Source organism: Petromyzon marinus, chromosome 36, assembly GCF_048934315.1.
Source record: "Petromyzon marinus isolate PM22_M1 ecotype Great Lakes invasive population chromosome 36, UKy_Petmar_22M1.pri1.0, whole genome shotgun sequence".
NCBI lineage: Eukaryota > Metazoa > Chordata > Hyperoartia > Petromyzontiformes > Petromyzontidae > Petromyzon > Petromyzon marinus.
The window spans coordinates 7,585,282-7,609,688 of record NC_133702.1 but is presented as its reverse complement, the minus strand read 5'-3'; the positions used below and the strand labels follow the sequence as shown (position 1 = coordinate 7,609,688).

The 24,407-nt window shown below is 43.5% G+C and overlaps 1 protein-coding gene across 3 annotated transcripts in view; it reads right to left on the bottom strand.

The window, feature by feature from the left end:
• Positions 1 to 23,862, bottom strand: part of LOC116949342 (IQ motif and SEC7 domain-containing protein 1-like) — a 267,850-nt gene extending 243,988 nt beyond the window's left edge. For 2 of the 3 annotated variants that reach the window (XM_032966536.2, XM_032966537.2), the window contains exon 1: positions 23,038 to 23,862. In XM_032966536.2, the coding sequence (XP_032822427.2) occupies positions 23,038 to 23,282 (245 nt within the window). In that variant the 5' untranslated portion in view covers positions 23,283 to 23,862. The remainder of the gene's footprint in view (positions 1 to 23,037) is intronic. The other variant, XM_032966541.2, reaches the window with a different exon arrangement.
• Between the last annotated feature and the right edge of the window lie 545 nt (positions 23,863 to 24,407).

Sequence of the window (24,407 nt, the reverse complement as noted above, 5' to 3'; positions counted from 1 at the left end):
GCAATGATAAAAATGCAACGCATCCTTGAATGTGGGAATGTTTCCTACACGTCTAAAAAATCATCATCACAAATCAGCCATGAGCTATCCCCTGCTAGATGAAGTCCTCCCTGAGCCGTCACCATTTCTAACGCTCAAGTGATGCTACGACGTACCTGACAATTGCACACGAGCAGGTCTCAAGCTAGCTGATGTTAACATCAATGACACCTCCAGATACCGGCGTTTAAAGTCAGACATGAACAATAACATCACCACCTTTGCCGCATAGGCAGTTTTGCGGTCGTGCTGTCGAGCACCCTGATGCTGCAGCACGTGGAGTAAAAATATCGGATCTCATGCCAAACAACACGCGATACAACCAGAGAACACATCAGAGTGCTATCGCCACTCTCCTTTGGCCACAACCTATGCGCACTGGGGCACACTGAGCAGACTTTCCGAGGCAACAACGGTGTTCAACCAATAAAAGTTGCATTTGCAGGCGATGCCTGGCCCCAGCACGGTGCTAAAAATGTATGGATGGCAAGGGATTATTTACCACGTCTTTTTTTTACCATTTCTCAGGCAGAGCACACCTGCCGGAACGTGGACTGGAAAATTCCACTCGGCGCAGATCAGAGAGAGAGAGAGACAGCGAGAGCGCGGAATTTTTCGAAGAGTGTGGTGGCAAGCGGCAAATTATTTTGCAGACAATTTTTTTGTGCGCAGTCGCTAGTGACTGAGCTGACACCATCAAATTCCACTGCAAGTGAGAAACACCTCACTTGGCCGATGAGAAATTTTCATTTTTCGCTCGTCTGCCCCATGGCATTTACCTCGGCTTGTCTATTTATTTTTTGTTATTTTCCGAGAAGTCCACCTGGGGAGCTCTTGGATAATAATAAAACATATATAGCTAAATTGGCCGCATGCTCGGAGAATGTAAAAATTTGCAATTGTATTTGTTGTTCTATAAGCAGAAAGGTGAATCCACAACACCTGGGCTACCTTCTCCCTATAGACAGATACACCTCAACTCTCACGTTTAAATAATTTCCCCCATTTCCTCTCCAGGGGTGTACATCTAATATTATTCCATTAGTTTTTATGTGCACGTGCAAACACAGTGTGTGCACTTGAGCTGTGCAAATGTGTAACACCGCAGTAGAAATTAACCCGAGTTAATAACTAATTAGGCCGACGCAACATTCAATTAATGTATGTACGGCTACACATTAACGACGCATTTGTGAGAGAATGCATATCATTATGAGTCCAGTCAAAGTGATGTTTTTTTTGCTCAAATCAGCAATGAGGTGGTGCTCATCTCTTGCGTGCAGCACTGTGCAGGGTTGAGTTTCTCCGTAAGGTAATAAATGTTGGCTTACCCACAAAGTGTTGCACTACTCATTTTTACATCATTGTTAGGGGGATGATGTGCCGAGGCATCCAGCCCCCAACCACTGATTACGATGCACCCACTCTACCGTTGAGCCACCTGGCCGGGACATTGTGGTATTCGCGTGCTCGTGTTTAGTGAGTGTGTGCAATTGCATGCACAACATCCGTCTGTGTCAATAGCTCTGTCTGTGTGACCTAAATAATTATGCACTGGAGAAAACTTTGCTGGTAGTTGCAATTTCTTGTTTTAATATATTCGACGGCAAAGTTAATCTTTTTTAAATGTTCTAAAAGTGTACGTGATGGCTAATTCATAATCTTTGATTATGAATTAGATACATTTTTTTCACATTTAATATGGCGTACGAGTATCTTTACATTTGATTAAAAATCACATGGGACCCGGATTTTTATGAGCATGTGCCCGCATACATGAGTAACTATGAAATGCATATTACATAAGGCATAGAAATCCATTAATAATACAAATCTAACAATTAATCTCAAAGTGTTTCCTATTCGGTAGAGTATTTAGCATGGAGTCAATCTAGTATAGAAACTATGTAATCGGCACGGAGATAATGTTGAAATTATATAGGCTCACAATTAAACACACTATGTGCTGAATATGCTTAAAATATGTTCCCAATAATTACAGAACTGTGGTTGGAAATGTGGCTTTGATGAATGTACTGCATTACAAATCAATTACATATCAATGTACTGCAGGACATTCCCGCACCTCTGATTAGCATGGTCGGCTACACGCGGTGCGAAATAAGTTTAACACACATTACTACCATATGTGAATTGTGAAAACAATATACAGATAACATTTATAATACTATATCTTTAGTGACCGCTGACATTGGTATTCATTCCAATGCAAGGGTTTATGTTAAATGGGTAAGGGAGGGACAAAATTCTGTCCAGCGTGGCCATGAAAATACCATCCATTGTTATTTTTTTAATTTAAAGAATGATTACTCAAGCAGCAGCTGAAGCTTCACTGACCAAACTACACACACCTTATATGTATTTTGAACTTCTCTCCCACCGTACATAGCCAACCGTGTTAATCGGAGGTGCGGGAGGACAACAAACTAAACACAAAAAGCAGTTCTAAAGAAATACGTTTTCAATCTAGATGGTTTAAAAGGTGCATAGCTCCAGTGGCTTCCTAATGTTGGAAGGAAGGGCTTTCCAGATGGCCGCAGAAGCTCAACTGAAAGCGCGCGATGCAGTGACCGTCTTTGTTCAATGTCCAGCCAAAAGTCACTGCGTGGATAACCGGAGTTCGCGTGATGATGGTTTATATTCCTTGGCGAGATCAGCAAGGTATTGTGGTTCATTTGTGGCAAGCACTTTGTGTGTAATGAGTGAGGCCTCATAATGTACAATGAAGATGTTCTGGCTTCAGGTTCATTCCTATAATCCCACACATCCACCATGGCATTGGTGATTATGGTTGCCACATCTGAATTATAAAAACCGAGAACTATAATGCAAAGAAGAATCTTTCACTATATTTGAAGAGTGGAGAACTACATGAATGTGCAATGTCTCGAGGAGTGTATTCTTAGGCCATTAGAAAAAATCATAACTTTGTCCCAGGAAGAGAGATTTCCCAGGACAGCGACCTCAAAATAAGCTGATTCCATCTTACTACCTCGAAATAAGATGAATACATTTTATTTTGAGGTCAACTAATGAGTACATCTGATTTTTTTTTTAAAGTTCGTTATGTCTTACAGACGCAATTTAGTCCAATAACTTGAGTCAATATTTTCAATCGAAAAGCTCACAATTGGTGACTATGGTTGCCACATCTGAATTATAAAAACCGAGAAGTATAATTAGAAGAATATTTCACTACAATTGGAGAGGGGAGAACTAAATTAATGTGCAATGTCTTGAGGAGTGTATTCTTATGCAATTGGCAAAAATCATAACTTACAATGTCCCAGGAAGACAGATTTCCCAGGACAACTAATGAGTACATCTCATTATTTGAAAAGTTATTTATGTGTTCCAGACGCAATTTAGCCCAATAACCCGAGTCAATATTTTCAATGTAAAAAGCTCACAATGAAACATTAATAAGGATATACATATTTACAGCAATGGGAAAAAATCCAATCCCAAAAGTATGTAAAAATATGTAATTGGCAGCCTTGTTGGGTGTCGATTAAAACTGTTGAGGCTCAGCAAAAAAACATGCAGAAGGATGTAAAGGAATGTTTAAGTGACCCCTGAATAAAGACATACACCGTACTTTAGTTGAAACGTAATTATCCGACTTCTTATTGGACGTCAAAGGGGTTACTGTAAGTGTATCCCTCGGCCAACCCTCTGGACGCAACGAGGCTGAGTAAAACAAGAGGGACAAAAATGTTTGCTTCGGTTTGGCGACCACGTGACACAGCCCAATCTCCCCCGGGCGCCAGCTAACAGTTGGGTGACGAACAATCTTCAGGCTCTCAGCGACGGAGCCTCACCCACATCCGTGGCGGCACAACTGCCGACCGAGCAACAAGCAGAGCAATCGACACGCGCTGAGCAATGGCCAGCAGACACAAATGTCCCCAGGCTCTCGTTCAGCACACTCTTCGGCACACAAAAGCCCTCCTTGATTGTGATGGATGTGATCAATTAACTTCTGGCTGTCCAAAGGCCAGCGGCAGAGGTGCCGTCTTGGTCGCAAAGTATTTGGGCGCATTTTGGAAGTGGTAAACTTGCAATTTGGTTCCGCCTAAATTTGTCGGAATGTGTCCAAAATTACCCCAGAAGCATCACATTTCAATTTGACTGTCCTAAATTATTTTGTCACTAAATGGATTTGAGATGGGAAAACTTACATTTTATTTTCTGAGGAGAAAAAAACTAATTTGTAGGTATGAAAAGTTGTAAATAGTGGGCAACCATTGACAATTCTAAATTCCAGACAAGTTGATGGATTTCACGCCTTCTGGCTTTCAAATAAAAAATAAATTGGAATTTTTATACTCCACATATTGAAACGTACAGAGAAATGAATTATATTTTTTAGCAGTACATAACTCTATGAATAATTGTTACAAAAATGAATAGAGATAATAATTCACACCGCTTTGCAACAAAGGTAAGTGTAGCATTTTTTTTGCAGGATGATTACATAAATTATCACGGTTATGAATATCAATCAGGACAAAATAAGATTATTCATTTAAAACACCATAGACTGTGATATCATGTGCGAAAATACGACATCACTATCTTACGATGGGTTACCATTATTATTATAATAATAATAATAAATTACTATTTTGGTTTCTGCATTCGCACAATTTACTGCAATTAATATGCATAGCAGTCTCATAAAAAGTTATTCGGAAAATAACTGTATTTTCTAACGAAGAGTCGACTTTATGCATGTACACTGGTCGCTGGACAAGAAGGGACTGCTGCAGTCGTATTAATCAACCTGGAATGACCAGTGTGGTGAAGTATGGTCAAATGACCCCTATGACTGACACGGCATGTAGAGGCCTTTGTCTAACGGTGTATTGACAAAGGGCCCTATATTTTTTATGACTTTTTATGTTTTATATATATCCTGTGCGATTATTTAGATGGTGGTAATGCCACATGTTTACGTGAATAGTCAGTGGGGCCTTAAAAAAGTGGCTTCTCATGAAAAGATCTGGTGTCGTTTGGCGAGTGAATCAGTATCTTTAGACTGGAGGAATCCGAAGAGCTACAAAGCTCTTTTTCACAGATGTCCAGTCGAGGCGGGTCAGTAGTGTGTATATATATATATATTTTAGCAGGTAAGCCCCGCGGCGCTATATAGCTCTTTTTCAGAAGCGATCTATCCACAAATTATAGCTCAATGAAGTGGCTTATCACGTGGGAATTTATAGCAGCCAAATACTCTAAACGCACATTTCTAAATGTAGAGGAAAAAAAAAACCGGAGGACCCGGAGAAAATTTGACACAACCACGGTGAGAGAGAACATGCAAACTCTAATTATACAGGTATCAGGGTCGGGATCGAACCCACGACCTCCTGTATATCTCGCCACCGTGACGAGGTGTGGGAAGAGCATGCCATTACTGAACATACATGGACCTTACCACTTTAAACTGTAAGCCTAAAACTAACACATTAACAGTCAATAGTAATCGAGTAACTATTGTTAGCAGCTATATTTAGAGACTATACAATTAAAAATTGTATTGCATTGTTACTACTTGACCGTTATATCATTTTTTTTAACACTGTAGTACCAATGCCATTAATTTACCCAGGAAAGCCTCAATGGGTCTGAAGACTACAGTATTATTTTCAGGGGGGGTTCTACATTGGAATGTTTGGTCAAGCCCATGAATAATTGTTTGGCTTAATGTGGAAGGAAATCGGAGAACGCAAAGAACATGCAGCACGCATACAAAGGGGATGACACTCACAGCTCGAGACAGTTACATTCAATCCATCACTCCACTGCCATCTCCTGGCAAGTCTCACAATTCAACGTCTACAACACCTGGCATTCACAAGGAGTCTTCCATCCAAGTAATTAACAAAGCTGCACGGCTTCTGAGATCTCGCGACATCGGGTGTAGTCAGGCCGATCCTCTGGTATGTTTAGAAACATTTGCATTCAGGCCTGAAGAGACACAGAAGTAATGAAAGGAATTTCGAATGCGAGGCCCAATAACGCATCTGGGAACAAATGCTGTATTCAATTTACCCTTAATGCAGCATTATAGAGATAGTGGCATTATCTAGATACTGGAATTATAGAGATACTGGCATTATAGAGATACTGGCTTGTGGCAGTGGTACACGAGATACAATCAAAGAATTACATGTTATCTTTTATCATCGATGCTTGCTTTGTCCATAGCACTATACCAAATAGATTCCGCTGGTGACATGCAAGATAAAGGTCTCTGAAATCAGTTATTGGTTTATTACTAATGGCTGCACACTCTTTATCACTACCGTACATACTAATGAAAAAGCACTGCATTAGTCCTACATTGATTTCAGGGCAAACCCCGGACACCTCTTAACGTATGGGAATTGTATAGGCATTTCACTTTCTCTTCAGCTCTGCATGCAACACGCAAGGCGCCACCTTTGCATCCCCACTAATGACAATAAATTACACCGGGGCACTCATTTTACGGCGTATTTATCTACAACGGGGGTTTGCGGCGATGCAGTGGTGAGCGGCACACCGCGCTATGCACCCCAATTGCCTTTGCTTGATTAACAAATCAGGCTTTAGGGCAGTGCAGTGATACCATAACTGGTATCACAGGGCTTTGAACCCAATGACCTTAGCTTGATTCCCAACCACAGCTAACAGCAGTGGGGAATAATATAAAAGTGGTCCTGTGTCTGCCTTAACCAACCCGGAATGACCAGTGTGGTGAAGTATGGTTAAAAAAAAACGTGACCAGCACGTTCTAGGGAAGCCTTAATCCAGCAGGGGAGTGACTGCGGTGTTGTATTTTATTTTCTATACGAAACTCAGGACAGGTTCACATATCAATTGCTACTGAATTAATGCGTGACTGGGAATCGGACTCATGGCACCAGGTTCGTTGTGAAGTCCACAACCACCGCTATTGCACGCGCTAGGCACGCGTTTGTGTTCAATCATCCTTGCACCTTTGTTTATTTACCAGAAGGTTCACTAAAGGCGGAAAACAATGTTGCATCAAACCAATGTTTGGTTACTGCCAACATACAATCACAACCCAAATAAATTAGATGGCACTATAATTCTCTTCGCTTCATAATAGAGGAATAATTTTGCCATGAATCGCCATGCCCTTCAGCTGGGCAATGAGTGGATGATTTAGACATTTTATAAACATTGCTGCGCATTCTGAATTCATATGTTTACAGTGCTTATGAAATAGATGTATGTGAGAGGATATGTGTATTCACTATATATGCACACACACATTATTCTTATACAATCGTATTTTTCTTACGTTCCACGACATCAGCAGAATTTGGCGGTGACCAATGTTTCGCTACCTGCAGGTATACAATCATAATCGTGACAAAATAATGTCCGAGGTACTTTCAATTCACCACACAATGCCGTTCCCTCTGCAGAGTGATGTAGGAACAATGTGAACGGCTTATATGCAACACGGGTGGCATGCCGATAAAACCGGAATGATAAACAACTCTGGAGATATACTGTACATCAAATGCAGTTCACACGTTGGCACGCTCGAAGGCCGTTGCGAATTCCTGTGAAATGCACAGCATTTATCGGTGTGCATTGTAAAGTTGCTTTGGGATTGCCTTGCATTTCAATTTCCGCCGTTCTACCTGCATATCGAACACACAGTGTTACGGGAAATGAAGTTGTTGTTGTTAATATTAATTTCATAGCTGGAGCATTTAATAGTTCACATTTGTAACTGATTTACCCGAACAAAGTGGCATTGACTGCTGCGTTAAGATACAAATTAAATAATTGTTTGTTATGATTATTGGGTACTTTTGTGCTAAGTAAAATACGTATTTATCACCAGGTGCGAGTTACCATTGAGGCTACAAGTCTATTTTTTTGTTCTAAGTGGGAGCTCAGCTATACGAGCAAATACAAAAGCCAGATACGCAACTGCAATAAATTAGAATGATCGGGAAGGAACGGTGGCAAAGTGGTTGGCAAGCATAAACATGAACCCGGCGAGCCAAATTCAGTTCCCGGCCACGTCTCACATCGTGGCCGGGAACTGAATTTGGTATCAGAACTGGTCTTGCCCCCCACCCCCTCTAACACGCACTGACCGGCGTGGTGAAGTATGGTCAAACAACGTCACGGCTTTAACATGGTGTGGCGAGGCCTTCATCCGTTTGCGGAATGAAAATTGATGGGATGTTTGTTTAAAATGTTGTTTTTACTTGCAATGTAAATATTAGCAGCAAGATAAAAAAAAATTATCCAGACACGGAGTTACGTATTTCCAGAGTGAAACATTTAATCGCAAATTAATAATACCAGGAAGATACAAAACTAAGATGAGGCAGAAGGTCATGGAGCAAACGCATCCACATTTCATATCGTCCGTGCCATCAGTCCAGCCGATCGTAGTTGTCCGATCGAGAAGGAACTGGCTTTTTAATGTAAAAGAGACGCGAAATTGTTGACCGTTGAGAGATGTTGTTGCCCAAGGTGCACGTATAACACTTGAAGACCATTATTATCAAGCACGCGGCACACACACACACATCCATTCCAGACATAAACATACACAGCTCTGCAAGAGAGAAAGAGAGAACGCGCACACACACGTGACAAAGGGGGGCTCGTTCGGCGCGATCATACATTAGGTGAGCACTCAATTAGCTGAGCACTGAACTGCCACGCTGCCTGATACATTGAGCAAGAAAGGAGAGTAAATGCAATACATTTATTTAATTCTGATGACTGCCAGCAAGGATTAGGAGGAGAGGGGAGCTTTCTTCAGGAAAAAAAAAGCATTAGCATATTATCCTTGACATTGTAATGCTTTACATTTGCCATTTTTCCTACCACCGTACTTTTTAAAAATTCAATTTCTTCCCGCTGCATTGCTTTTCATGGGAATGGAAAATGCCAATAACGTAGGCACTCGCAAGGGCACCGTAGGATGTGGATAGAAAACCTGGATAATGATCTTTCAGCATCTTTACCTACACACATAGTTCATCACAGCCATGGCCAGCAATAAACTCTCTGCATCATACATCCGCAGTCCATCACAAGACCCCTGCCATTGTTGTACCTATACCACAATTCCTTCTACTCGCTATTTCACGAATGTTTAACTGGATTGCTTGAGGACATGTGCAAATATCTATAGATTTAAATAACCTTGCTTCATTGTACATCACAGTTATGGTGATGCAAGATCATTTGCATCCTGACATTAACAGCAAAATGATTGTCATTTCATGAATAAAGCAGTGATAATTCAAGCCATGAATGTATATCTTATCCTGGTTCAGTAACCAATTTAGAGAATACCCATATGAGTTCGTTTCAGTTGCCACCCATTGCAAAAAAGTAGGCTTTACAATTTAGCAAGACTGCATCCATAGCAGCTGAGCAATATATGCATCCAGTGGATTGCACTCGCTAGCTGAGTAGATCCATGCGCGTGCAAATTCACACACCATATTGGATGGTGCTTGCTTGTTCACCGTTCGCTTCACCTTCACTAACATGTCTGCAATTAATCACAAGTTGCCTTCGCCACGATTACTTTGTATACAGCACGTGTACCGCCACTGTCTTGAAGACGGGGTAATGGCATGCAGTGCTGCGGCTAATGAGATAGTTGGGGGTGGGGGGGGTAAGATAGAGTGGGCGGGTGAGGGTCCCGAAGGGCCACAGAGGGAAAAAGAAGAGAGGGCATTGGGAAGACAAGGCACAAAAGATGGATGGGCCCACCAGTGGAGAATTGCATGGTGGGAGGTAGTAACGGGTGCCACTGGTCGCTCAGCTTGCCTGCCCCACTGCTGCGTTGTGTTATTGTGCTGTGATCTACGAAGAGCGGCCGCGTCAAACTCCATTGCTTCTCCCCCACTCTCCTTGCCGCCCTCCCACTGCGTCCCCCATAACTAACACTTACACAAACCCGTCCTCTACAGAAGGTGGATCGCCATGCGGTTATGGTACAGATTGCAGAAGGTAATAACAACCGGCGTTCTGTTAGCTTTGACATGGCAACTGCAACACATTGCAGACGAGTGCAAGCACGCTGCCCTGCAATTCGTCTTTCGCGTTCAGTGTTTACATGGGACTGAAAGGAACTGCCAAAAATCGACAATGCCTTTTGGGCCGGATAAACTGAAATAAGTCAATTTCTTGTCAATACAAGCCCTGTGTATTAGGGGACACTTTTGTGCTTTTTTTCATCAAGTGTTTTGAAAGGATTGCTGTGGGAATGTGATGTTAAATCTGAAAAATGTCAAAGTGTACACAGCATGCTCTGCTGGAAAATAATTGTATTTATTCATATATAAAAATATGGTTGGCTATGTCCATGTTAATAATTGTGTGCATTGAACATTTACCCATCATGATTTCAGCTGTCGTAATTGAATACAGAATCTGTTCAGCGTTGGTACCACCACATCCATTACAATGCCTCGCAAATATTTAATATTCATGAGTGGAGTCTGACTTTGTATTTGATTTTTAAAAGCCATACTTTTATTTTGGAAGTTCATACGCAAAATAAGACACCAGGCACAGTGTACTATTTGAATGTTAACTAGACCAGTAGCAAAATGTTCTCACTTTGGTGTGCACATTGTATTTCTAAACATCCCATGTGGCGATTGATATCGCTAGGATGTGTTTATATATAGAGCACACGTTGAGAGCAACATTTTACAGACACTCCACTGCATATATACACGCAGAGCTTCATAACAGAACTCTGTGTAAAAACAATAGGCTCAGTGGAACAATTGATTGATACGTTCAACTTGTGATTCGTAATAGATGTTTGCGTTGGAACGCGTGAGTAAAATGATGTGTCGTACAGCCCCCCTCCACCCGACACAGCCGATTAATAAAGTCACGTGAACAAACGTGTCCATGTATGACTGCCTCAGCAGCACCACAGGTGTGCTGGAGAACAAATCTCACAACATGTAACTTCATGAATTGGCTGTGTTGGGTGGATGAGGGTATACGACACACATTTTGCTAACACAATCCGACCAAAAAAAAATCTATTGTGAATCATAATATTGGTCGCCAAAGCCTACTACGTGTTAAATTCATGTTCAACTTTATTTATTTTTTGCTCAATCTTTATTCAACGTTAATCTTTGCATGCTGTTTTGCGATAATGTTTATTCTTGTAAAGTTTTACATTATATATTTTTTTACAATTTTAGAAAATATATACATCATTATTATGTTTGTATTTGTTTTACCCAGATCAACCGTGAAAGAGAGAATGCTATTCTCGGTGGACTCTCTTCTGGTTATGAATAAACGATGAGCAAGGTGAATCAGCGCATCACAAGGTCGTGAGTGATGGAAATTATGATGGAAATAGAAAAACCTTAATCCAGCAGTGGATTGACCATGACCGTTGATGGTCATGATGATCATTAATAATAGGCACAAAATAAATAAATAAACCTCTTCCTGCGCTATATCCACCCATGGATGACAGCTATTTATATGACCTTGCAAATGTCGGTCATGGAGTTATTTTGACCATACTTCACTATGCTGCTAAATTCGGGTTGGTAAAATGGGGGGGGGGGGGGGGTGAGGTGGTGCGGGGGGAGGTGCCACCCAAAACAACAACCATTATCGTGTAAGTTTATGGAATGTCACAGTAAGAAACACTGTTCGGACAGCCTCTTGCATGTTGGGAGCCCAATTGCCCATCCAGAGGCGAACTGCGCACGTCGTGACTTAGGCAAGCATGCACAGCAGCAGCAGGAGACGCCGTGACACGTACACCCACCCCCCCGTCTTATACTATACGGTACATGGGTGTGCTGGATGTCTCTTTAACATGGTCCTGGTAATCAATGATGAATGTACAAAACACCCAGGCGGAGTCCCTGCAGGTCTCTTTTTTTGTTGTTTTATTTCCCAGCGAGATTACAACAGGCATCTGGTATGATAAACGAAATGGAATACTTTTCGGCTTAATTGCACAAAGACGCTCGGTTTTTTTTAACGTCATTATCTATTTTGTAATTTATCTTTTTTCTTTTCTTAGTCGTGCCATCTGTGACCTGTTGAGAATATTTTTGCCGATGTTACAGGGGGTGTGGATAGGGGGTGGAGTGGGGTAGGGGGGGGGAGTTCAAGACATATCTCAGCGGTCCCACTTATTGTCGCACGTGTCCTTGTCAGGCATCCAATATAAACGTAACCCTGCCAGATGTTCGCAGAGAAAGGCACATTTCCTGCAAGATGGCAAACCATTATGCCCGAGTTGCGCACGAAAACAGCCACAGTTTGGACTGTGATTGCTGTCTTGAAAAAGTAGGCTTTTCTTGCTTTCCGTAATTGGTTTGACACAGATCACACTTCTGATTAGTGATGAGACGGTCTAAACCAGTGGCTCCTAACCTGGGGTGCACGCACCCACTGGGGGGTGCGAAATGCCCTTTCTGGGGGTGCGAGACGTGGCCAGATTTTTTTTTTAATGGTAAATAATCGAAACACAAATCAAGAACGAGGACGTACTGCAAGTACAACTACTTTTTTATATTCTTGGTTCTTTCGGTATAGTCACGTAGAAGAGAAACAATAAAATTTAAAACAATAAAATTTCCTGCAGTCACGAAAGCTCTAAATCAAATAATACAACTACTTTGTTTCATCAAACCTGTATATTTATTAACATTACATATATTTTTTTACGATGGAGAGCCAAATTAATGCAAGACTGGAGTCATGATGAAGAATCACTGGTCTATACAATAGTTGAGTATTCCTATTCCAACATTTAAAATAAATACAACATTACGATATATTCATGGAGATTAGTCAAAACGGTTTTGAAATGTGAGCGATGAAATTACTCTCAGACCAATTTATTACTCAAAAAATTGTTTAACTTGTATACTGTTTATATGGCCTTGGCATAGCAATTACATTTCAAGTTTTTACATCGTTGGTAGATGGTGGTGGTGGTGGGGAACAACCAGTCAGAGGGAATTGAAATATTCTTCTAGTTTACCCCAGGTGTTCCAAACTGACTGACCACACGCAGTACAATGAGTCGGTGCAGAGAACATTAATTCCACTGGTCACACATGACTGGAAGATTTATGAACAGCAGCGGTGATTTTTTTTCGTGTGGTATAGCTCGCCTAAACTGAGGTCTTTCTGGGTTAATTTCCCAATGGTTTTAGAACCATCATACCTGAAGAAAAATCCATGGCCAGCTTTAAAATGTGCCCAGGTTTTTAGATTGTGGCCGGGTTTGGACACAGTAGGTATCCGTTTGTCTCTGGATTTGCACCACATTTTAAAATGCAGCATCGCAATTACTTGCTCACGTCACTGCTGGCAGAATGGTCTCCGATGAGAGAGAGCTTCAGATAATTATTTCAGATGATGTAGTTTGACCGAATATATTAACTCTTTTTCAGATGCGACCTGGCCACAAATGATAGGTCAACTAAGTGGCTCATCATGCAGAAATTGATAGCAGCCGAATACTCTAAACGCATGTTTCTAAACGTGGAGGGGAAAAACCGGAGGAAAACCGAAATCCACGTGACCACGGGGAGAACATGCGCCAGGGTTGAGATTGAACCCACGACCTCCTGCATATCAGGCAAGGTAGTTAACATCTCGCCACAGCGGAGCCCCATCTTCCACACTGGCTAGGTGGAAGTACTCACACTTTACCCCACCACACAGGATCTCCTGATTCAAGAATTGAAGAAATCGAACAGGTGATCGCTGGATTGGACGTCTCACGTTCCAACCTATTCCAGCTTGGCAGCATCCCTATTGATGTAACGCTTACGTTATGAATGTGGTTAACCGCGTACTTTTTACTAAACAACCACAGTTACGCCAGAATGACCAATTTTTTTTTTTTTTAAAAAACCTCAGCATAACAACGATAAAATATTCAAATGTAACTGTGCAAGCTCAACAAAAATATGATTTTGCTTAGATCTGTACAAACTGGAAACAACGTAAAAAATAAAACATTGTGTCATACATTATTCTGCCTGAGCATGGTTTTAGATTACATGTTAAGAAATACAAATAATAGATATAGATTTTTAACAAAAATTGTCCATGCATTTATCTCGCACAAATGTTTGCATTGTGTGTGTTGCTGTCGAAATCGCAGTGGTTAAGTTGTGAAATATAAGTGTTTGGGAAAATAAGGCCTTCTGCCCATAATTTATTATCAGCTCTAAAGCCCAGCTATGCAGAGTCAACAGTAGAACTTTGAGAATCTTTGAACAACAAAAGTAATTTTCTAATATAAGAATCTGTAATTTGTCTGCATCGTCCGTTAATGAATGCCTTCCATCACAAACAAGCTGCCAAATGAATACTCTTTGGTTATTTCGGTAAAATCACGTAGGTATAAAATAAAATAAATCACGACGTTTCGATTGCAACACAAGCAATCATCATCAGGTGGGGAAACCACAGCAAGAAAATGTTTGCTGAAGTGGGAGAGAGAGTTGCCGTGGTAAGAGGTTATATAGGTAAGAAAGTGGGAGGAGCAAGGGGGGGAGGGAGGGGTGGGGGTGTGGGGGAGGGCGAGCGCTGCGTGGCGTAGTAATACCCGGCAGAAAGAACCAAGAATATGAATCCCTGCAGTCACGAAAGCTTTAAATCAAAATTCAATACAAAGCAGTTAGAGTTTTACCTGGTTAATAACATCCTTCCAATGATTACTCAATTTGTATCCATCTTCTCGGTTGAAGTATTTATTCGTGAGCATTTTTTCCCACAGTTGTATTCAGATAGCGACACCAGCACCATGTGACGAGATGAAGCACTATCTAACCATTACTCTAACAGCTAGCGGTGCATCACCTTGCCCAGAGAATAGCTTCAGCGTATGACATCACGGAACACTTCTGAAGTCGCTTCTATCTACACTCGGTATATAACGCACCTTTGTGTCTGCCGTCAAACAATAATCCTCAGACATGGAACATTATTGCATTAAGTTAAAACACCTTGTTTAATTTGGAAATTGTTTACTCCCGGTGGTGATTACGGCCGAGGCATTCAACTTGCAACACTCAATAACTTGCGACTGCCTGGATATGAACCCAAGCGTATGGAATTAGTGTCTCGTGTCCTGACAGTGAATCAGCCTCATTAGTCACCCACCCATCTCCCCGATGATGGTATTCACACCACTGCAAAAAAAGAATGCAGATGTTTGCATAGCAGCCTGGTGAAATAGCTACGTTGAATTATAATGGAGGGTATAAACAAAATATATTGGTTTCTCACTCAAATTAGCATGGAGTCATGCTCATCTTCTGTTGACAGCCCTGAGCCCATGGTAGAAATTCCATATTCCCGTGGCAGAGGTTAATAATTATATTTGTTTTCCCAAAGAAAGACTGTAACAGCTTCTCGTGTGAGTTGACTAGTGTCGGTTTACTGCACCTCCGATTAGCACGATTGGTCGCGTGAGATGTGAAAGAAGTTCAACATGCTTACAGTTTCAGGGAGGGAGGATGCTTGACCATACTTTATCATGATCCTCATTTTGGACTGATGAAGGGGGGGCGCCCAGGGCCAGTTTGATATCATGGAATAATGACGTGAGCCAAGGCTGGGAAACGAACTCGGGTCAATAGGTTATGAATGGTAAAAATAAAAAGAATAACCAGAGGAGCTAATCGTTAGATTTGAGAAAATGTCTACAGTTAAAGCCAGGAAAACACATTTCCAAAGGGCATTAACATACTGTATGTGGTAATTAAATTGTAATGCTGAACGATTACATATACAAAGTGTCCACAGCCCTCCGCCATCTTAAGGTAGCAGTGGGTTATTGGGATTTTTTTAAAAATCAAATCCAATTCGGCAAAACTCAAATATAATCCAGACACTAGGACGGAAACCATCCTAAATCGCCTTTTAAATGCTCCTACAGCCGTACAGTGACATAACAGTCGGATTTTATCCCCTAATCTCAATTAAATTCATTTAATCTTATGCAGCGAACTGACTATAATCCAAGCCACTCCAACTTGACAAATTAACCCTGCCCATTTTGCCTCCACCCCATGGGTCTAATTAAAATTTAATATCTACCAGAAATTATAAAAAAAATTCGAACAGCTACGAACATTAAATGAAATGGAATTACCAGCAATATTATGCTATTCATTTTTTCTAAAGGTGTATTTATACAGTACTTTTATTTGCTGAAAAATTCTGCCACAGTCCTTGAAGCTTAAGGAACAAAGCTACACGCTTATCCCTATAGCTGCGGTGACAGTGGTTGCGAGTTAAATCCGTTGAGCCGAGTCGGTTTCTTTTGCTCTGTATGTACGTTAAACTTCTTTCACACTGCACCGTACGGAGCCAACCGTGCTAATAACCACACGGTTATAGTTGTAGCGTTTCATAGCAGACGTCATTCCCAGTGTGCGATTATAAATACCCCCATCGGAAGTTGAACGGTAATGGACATCAACTTGTAAAGTTACGCCAGCATGTGCTGTACCGAACGAGCAAATTCTCCCGCTTCTCGCTTGCTCGCGGAGTAAACGCGAAACGCATTTGGGAATCGGTCCGGCCGCGCGTGCATGCAGTGTCTGCACGCGACGCCCGTGCTCGTCACGTGACAACAGCGGGCGGCTATCTCGTCCGTCTCCTGCTCTTTTTCTTCGTTTCTCTTCTTTCGGCAGAAAATTACATCGGGAGAAGAAAACGGTTCACATTACACCATCAACTACAATGTCATATATATGCGATAAAAAATGTATGAACGTAGTGCAAACGCATGATTGCAAACACAAATCTTAAAGAGTTTGGCCGGAAGGAAAACAAAAGGGGAAGACATTTAACCTATTGGGTCTCATCAGCATTTAGAATCTCATATCTGGCGAAATGGTTAATGCCCTTCCTTGTTCATCGAGAAAAGCCCCACTGTGGCTTAAGCCTCTTTTTTTTAGGAAGGTCCTGCACTGGGATGTTTGCCTTATTCCATTAACGAGCATTTGCCAGACAGCCCAAATCACCTGGAAAAACCTACACACATATAAGCGGATAACACCCAGAGCTCTGCTCAGGCAGATTCAATCCATTTGCGGTCCCGTCTCTTGGCTACATTACAGTCCACCGGATTTGGTAAGTCCACAACAGGTTAAGAGGGCGGTTAAGTTACCATCAATAAAGATACAGTCTACATTTGTTGCCCATAAGTAAGGTGGGGGGAGGTGCTTGTGTGGTTAGGATAATGCACTGTGAACCCTGCCATCCAAGTTCAATTCCCTGCCATGGCTCAAATCAGTGCTAAAGTGATATGACAACCGGACCTGCCCCTCTCCCCCATTCATCAACCAGCATGGTGAAGTATGGTCGAAAACCCCCATGACTGTCATGGAATGGGGAAGCCTTCATCCATTGGTGGACTGAGAACGGCTGAAAATCTCTATTTTTTCTTACAACATTCAGATAAACAGTCATTGCTACACATTAAAATCAGTGCTTGTTGACTTAACTTTTCAAAACAGCTGTTTTTACTTCAATACAAGAACCAGGAACATTGTCGGCAAATTTGTGCGCCAAATAAACAACTTAACAGGAAGTTAATTTCACTCTTATTCACAAACAATTGTAACCACCATCAGTTTATAAAACGCGTGTTTTTTTCAAACATCCAAGCGTATTCTCACACGATTTTCATGAAGTCATATTTTCAGCAAATTTCATATGCTTCGGCGGGAATTCACGTGAGAGGACATTGGGTTAATCCCGTTTTAGATGGGGGGATTTATTTTTTTTACAACCAACCTTGTTTCATAAAAAAATTTCAATAAACGAAAGAGAAATCAATTTCTTGAAAGCGTATATTTCCATTTGTCTTTGTGCATTGTAATACTTTTAAAAAACCACACCATTCATCATGAAAATTCAATTACAGTCAACAAACACATTGTGATTCAATACATTTGCGCTCAATCATTGAAAAGTGGCTCTTGGCAACGTCTTACTATCTAGTCAAAACGTAGACATCAATTATGCGCACTGTTATAAATGCACCGTGAGGGAATGTACCGACCGTTATCGTTTCCCGCTGCCGGTTAAGCAAATTTCATTAAAGGGTTCGAGAAACGTCATGCCTTGACCCTGGCGCGAGGTACAGAAAGGAGATTATGACCCTGCTTCCAAGATGCCCTCAAGCAAGGGCAATTGTGATCCTTCCTCTCACATAGCAACAAGCCGCAAACATCGCTGCGGTCTCTTATTTTTCTCCCCCTCCACCGCCACCACCCCAACCTCCCCTCCCCAAGTGACTTCCTCAAGGAGAGAAAAACATATCCCTACAGGAACTGAATCTGCAAAAAAAAAAGGTTTCCCCACGTGGTTCCTTGGTAAACAGCAGGAAACTGGCTTTCCCACGTGTTAATCTCCACAAACGGGGTGGTTAAGCTCCCCGAAGGGAGGATGTGCACGGAGAGAAATAGAAAACTAATCCGCTCATTATGCAGGAGTTGTCTGATTTGCGGCATTAAATAGGACTAGCGACTAAGGTAATGAGGACGCTTCGCCACGTTTCTCAATGTCATCCCGGCGATCCTTTCCCGCGGACCTCACCAAAAATACAAGTTTCGCGTCTGGAAATTCGATGACGCAGTGAACGCAAAAACACAGTTCACAACGGGGGCTAAAGGCACGTGTGAAGTGGACAGGGCACAAACTTCTAAATGAATTCATTTGCAACGGCTGGCACTTTCACTGGTGGAGACTTCTGGATCTCTACATCACTACTCTATTTCATTATGCACAAATGCGATTTTTTTGGGTGTTTCATCCCAATAGAATAATAACAATAACAACATTACATCTAGCACAGAACACGCTCAGGGAATTGTAGTCCATCTTGTCTGTTCTTTTATATAACAATGCACAATCATTTGCAATTCATGACAATTATACATTGCTATGAAAAATATTTCCAGAAAATCGCCTGAAATGCTTCAGGCAATTTAGAGACAAACTCAACATTCAGGTAGACTCCGTGAAAATTCATTGGGACTGCCTGATCATTTCAGAGACTGCCTTTAAGCAATTCAGATAGCCTCAAAATTTCGAGAATTTCCTGGATGGTTGTTTTTCTTGTCCCTCATCTCATCATCTGTGGTTAATAAACTGCTAAATCAAGGCCGCCCCAAGCCGTTGCTTTCTCTCACAATCCTGCGATGTAATAAGCCACCTAGCACCTGCAAACTAGTTCATTTAATCACATTATCTCTTCATCTACCGAACACATTTTTTTGAGAATGAAGGTACATTTTGAGGCTCTGAAATGTGTGCTATAACAAAACTAAAACCAGGAAACACTCTTATTCTGCACAGCCATCAAGACAAGGAACCCCGAGTGATTTAACAGACTGTTTGGGGCCAAGTGCTGTTAGCGAGCACCTGTGAAAGCCAACACCGCACATGAAGGGGTGACGTGACTAACAACGCGCCCCAGCTGCCTTTTGTCTTACAAGTGATGATACTTACATACAGCAACAGGTACTCATTTCAGGCTAAGTTGACATACATGGAGAGGCCCAGTACCAGTTCAGATACTCGCCACTGATCTTGGGCGTCGAACTTCGGTAGTCAGTCGTGTTCGTGGTGGAGTTACGCCACTCCACTGCCTCTCCGCTACATGCACACACTAAATGATTCACGTGGCTCATCGGTACATTTAGAAGTGGCTGTGCCTGCTTAAGAAACCCCACATTTGGCAAATGTACAGATATTATTATTATTATTCTGCAGACGGTATGTATTTTTCCGAGAAAATGTGCTCATTATAAGAAATATATATGCGCGTTTGTGTAGGTGTGTATTACGTATTCTTAATCGGTGCTATTTAAGCTTTCCAACCAAAGTTGAAAGCGTTAAAACATTCACTCTCTCTGTATAGAAGGGATCACAACACTTGTAAGACGGATTAATTATACAATTTCGGGGATTTTTTTATTTTCTAAAATGTGTTGCGATTAGGCACCTATAGTTAGAGACAAGTAGGCCGCGTGCATCAAAAGGTTGGGACCAAACGTGTCCTCTGGAGACGAGCACGTGTTACAGAGGATCCACGCTGTGCATTGTGCATCGTTCTTATCGTCTTAAATTCATGCGTGGCACGCGCCGCGTTTGGGCGCATCCCTTAACGCGGAGGGCATCTCGCTCGCTCGCTCGGAATGCCAGCGAGCAAGTTTCAAGTTTCATTTATGAGGTATAGCCCTGTGAGCCATGCGGCTCTTAAGTCGGGTGCAACCGCAACAAACAAAATTTGAACACAGAGAACATCTTAAAGCGACAACGCGTAACAGAAGCATCCTGTAATAAAACGCCGTGTGCAAAAATCAACGTGGTGCAAGCCAACAACAACAACAACAACCATAAGACAATTTAGATTATGAGCAGCAACTTGAAGGAGGCGTGTGCCGCTCATACGATATTAAAAATGCCGTGGGGCCCGGCAGCGCTTGGATCCGTGCGGCGTAACTCGCTGCTGCGGCGCGCACGGGGAAGAGGCGCGACAATGAAAGCGACTAAACAAACAGTTGAGCCTGGCGCAGTGATAAATATCAATTTCTCCGATCGATACAGCGCATTTAAGCAATGCCAACAGATTATGGATCGATCGATCAACCGCAAAGCGATGTCCCACCCACCCCATCGCTCGGCAGTAAAAAGGACGCAGGTAAAATATTGTTTCTCTCTCTCTCTCTCTATCGTGATCCTTGTGCAACGCAAATCGCGGCGCTACGTTCCTCCCCCAAGATCAACGACGGCTCATTGCCTCGTCCGGCGTCGTTCGTCCGCACGGGATGTTGCGTTTCTTTGCGGACAGGGAATGTCCCCCGAGTGTCGCGTCCATCTATTGCGAGTTTAACCCCCCGCATTCACGTTGCTCGTATTAGTGCGCCAGCGCCTGCATCTCGCAGTATGTCGCTCATATTAAAACAAAAGGTGTTAATTTGTAGAGCTCAGCCCGAGGAGAGGAGCTCATGCGCCAAATAAATGTCGCATCCACCTTGGCTGGGGATGACCCCCGAGGGTCGAAGTCTGGATTTCTGAGCGCTGCAAACAAAATGCGTGCGTTATTATCAGTAGCGGCAGCCCTTGGTCAATCCACTGCATGGATGGAGGCCTTCCACCCCGGTTTTGATCTCCTACGATCCCGTCGATATTCATATTATTTTTCTTGTAACAATTTCCGTACCACCTGGACACGAGGTGGTTATCTCACCGTCCCAGCCATTGCGTCTATTTAGTAATCCTTATTTTAAACGTTGTTAGACTGTATTACCATTCTCGTAAACTTTCAACTTGAATATGTGAGTATAGTATGCTTCATATGAACGACGTTTGAGTATTGCGAAGTTTATTTGACTTTTACGAGAGTGCATGGCAATAATTAGACACACTCAACTTGCTTGGATGTGATGTTACTAAGTTAACTGATTTGGGCATATCAAGACAAGAGCACACCATGTCGTCTGCTCTCCATCTTAGAGTAAAATATAGGTCGAGAGGGTACAGCCAAAAACGTGTTTTGATTTGACACAACAGCATCGCACAGTCCACCTTCTGCAAGTTCATAGCTGAGACCCACAATAACAATTTGGTAAACAAAATAAACATTAATTATGCGATGTTAATATAGAGTTACTACTGGTTAAAAGCAGCGTGTAGCGATAGCACAACTCCTGTGTTCCGTCCGTCATGCTTTAGCTCATCAGCCTTTTGGCTTTCCCGAAGAAAATGTATCCGGCAGTATTTGTGCAAGCAAGAAAATCCAGTTCAGATTCTGTTTGAACTCGTTAACAAGACAACCAAACAAACCCCGGATATCTCACTAGTAAAACAAATATACATTTCATTTAAATAAAAAACAAACACCCCACGTATAATTTACTTCTATTTACCTTTGAGCGATATGCAAATTAATCTGCAGGTGACGCGCCGTATGAAATGCATTGACGGCTGGGGTCTCGTGGCCGCTGCTGTGTGTTGTACTAATGATGTAGTGTGCCAGACACTTAAAAATAATCCTGGAGCCCCAGTATCGCACTGTTTATTGATGCGCCACACTGCGTGTGCGTTTTTTTTGTCTCGTCCATCAAATTAATGGCGCAGCTCCATAGTTATGGCTTGTGGTGACCAGTAAAAACGTCTGCAGGGCCCTCGCATTGTGCCGTCAAATATATTCCGATGGCACCTCTCTACAACGTGCAAGCAAGTGCGCATTATCAGTTGTTTTTTTTTTCGTGGAACTTAAGTTTCGCGGATAGCAGAAGGGGAGAAGATCAAAATCAACCCACCACACATTCTCGTAGATCTCGGCACGCTTCACTTTTAACGCGCGCACACACACACACCCCAATAAAACAGTTACGGCCACTTTCTCAGCACGCAGCGTCAGCATCTAGACAGGTAAACAAGAACTACTATGCCGGCACTCAAGCCACTGCCACCCCCACCACCACGACAACCTCATTGCCTTACATACAACCGCAATCGTAATGAACGACAAGGAATAAGAGCACGCTTTGACCATTGGAGCGTTGCTGGATCGCATGTCTCTGCGCGCGCGTGTGTGTGTGTGAGAGTGTGTCTGGTCGGGGAGTGGTCGTGTAGCGGGATAGCATTCGCTACGCTACGAACCCGGGCGACCCGAGTTCGATTCCCGCTGGCGGCCAACACCAGTGACGATTATCTGAAACGGTCCTGTGCCTCCCCTAGGTCGACTCAGCCTCGAATGAGTACCTGGGGAGGCAGAATCGGCCGAGCGTTGTTGCCGGCCACTCAGCCCCTCGTGTGCCGTGCTGGCCGTCAAAGGTGCTACTCGCTAACAGCACTTGCCCCAACAGTCTGTTGAAGGCTATAGGGGGTGGGGGTGCATGGTGGTGGTGGTGAGGTGCGACTCACGAATCAGCCTTCATCGCGGGTAGAGTGGCCACGGAGCGTAAGAGGCACGGCTCAGCAGGGGGCTGCTGCTGCTGCTCGGGACCGGCTCTGAGCGCCGCGTTCTCTCGCCCCAGCTGCGCCACCAGCCTCTCAAGAGCCTCCAAGCGCCTCTGCTGCCGCTCGATGACTTCCTGCTGCGCCCCGATCAGCTTCGTGAGCTCCTGCAGACAGTTCGCCGCTTGCGCCGGTGGCTTCCTCGCCTCCATCTCTCCTCTCTCTCTCTTCTGCGTTGCGCGTCAACGCTATTGCCTTCTGCTTCCACAATCTCCAAGTAAACTACTGCTAATGACAACGGTCACCGCGATATACCAAGGTGAAGAATAACATAAACCCCCCCCCCCCCACACACTAATCCGGCGCTGCCCAAGAAGTGGAGTGAGCGTTGGGTGCGCGCGGTGTCGAGCGGCGCTGCTGCCCCTCGGTAGAAGGCTGAGGGACAGGATGGAGCGCCCGCTGGAAGCCGCTGTGAGAGCGAGCACCGGGGGGGGGGGGGGGTGGTTAGAGGCGGGCGCTTGTAGTGGGGCAGGGAGCGAGAGGCGCGCAACGCACTCACTCGTAGCAGCAGCAGCAGCAGCAGGAGAGGGAGCGCTGCGCGTGCGCTCGGATCTCCGGCTAGCTCGTGTTCCTCCCTGCTGCCATCCTCGAAGTGCCGGCGGCTCCAGATGATGACATTGGCTCCGGCTATCGACCCGATCGCCCCCCACCACCACCACTACGGCGTCGCTAGCGACAGAGATCCGAGCTCAAGATGATGCTACAATAGTGCGTAGGAGGACGCCGAATGCCCCAGTGCAGGCATCACCCCCACCCCCGTGCGCCCCCCCTCCTCTCCCCGACCGTGAGCTGCTTCCCGCACCCCCCCCCCTCTCCTACGGTTCCTCGGCGGAGGACTCCCCCTCTTGAAGAGAAGCGAACAGCGCAAGCGAAACGGCTCCTCCTTCGCGTTCAGCGCTGCGAGCGCGACCCGGTCGCTCGATCGGCGAAACGGCGAGAGCGAGCGGCAGTCGTCTCTGTACGTCCGAAGCGAAACGATCATCACAATTACAGAAAGGAAATTTAAAACGCACACGGAGACATCTTCTCTCATCAACGCCGCATTAATAACGTAGCCAGCGCTCAGTTGCGTAATATTTTAGCTGCGCATAAAAAAAAGGTGTACATCGATAACAACAACAACAACATCACAAACAACCTTCACGATGATGCTGGATAAGATTGCGCGCAGCATCTTCGGGTTTGCTTGTAAGCGACACAGAGTGAGTGCGCGTTCCGTGGGTGTGTTGCTTTCAGCTAATGTCCAGCCCCAACCGTGTGTGACCGTGTGTGTCTGC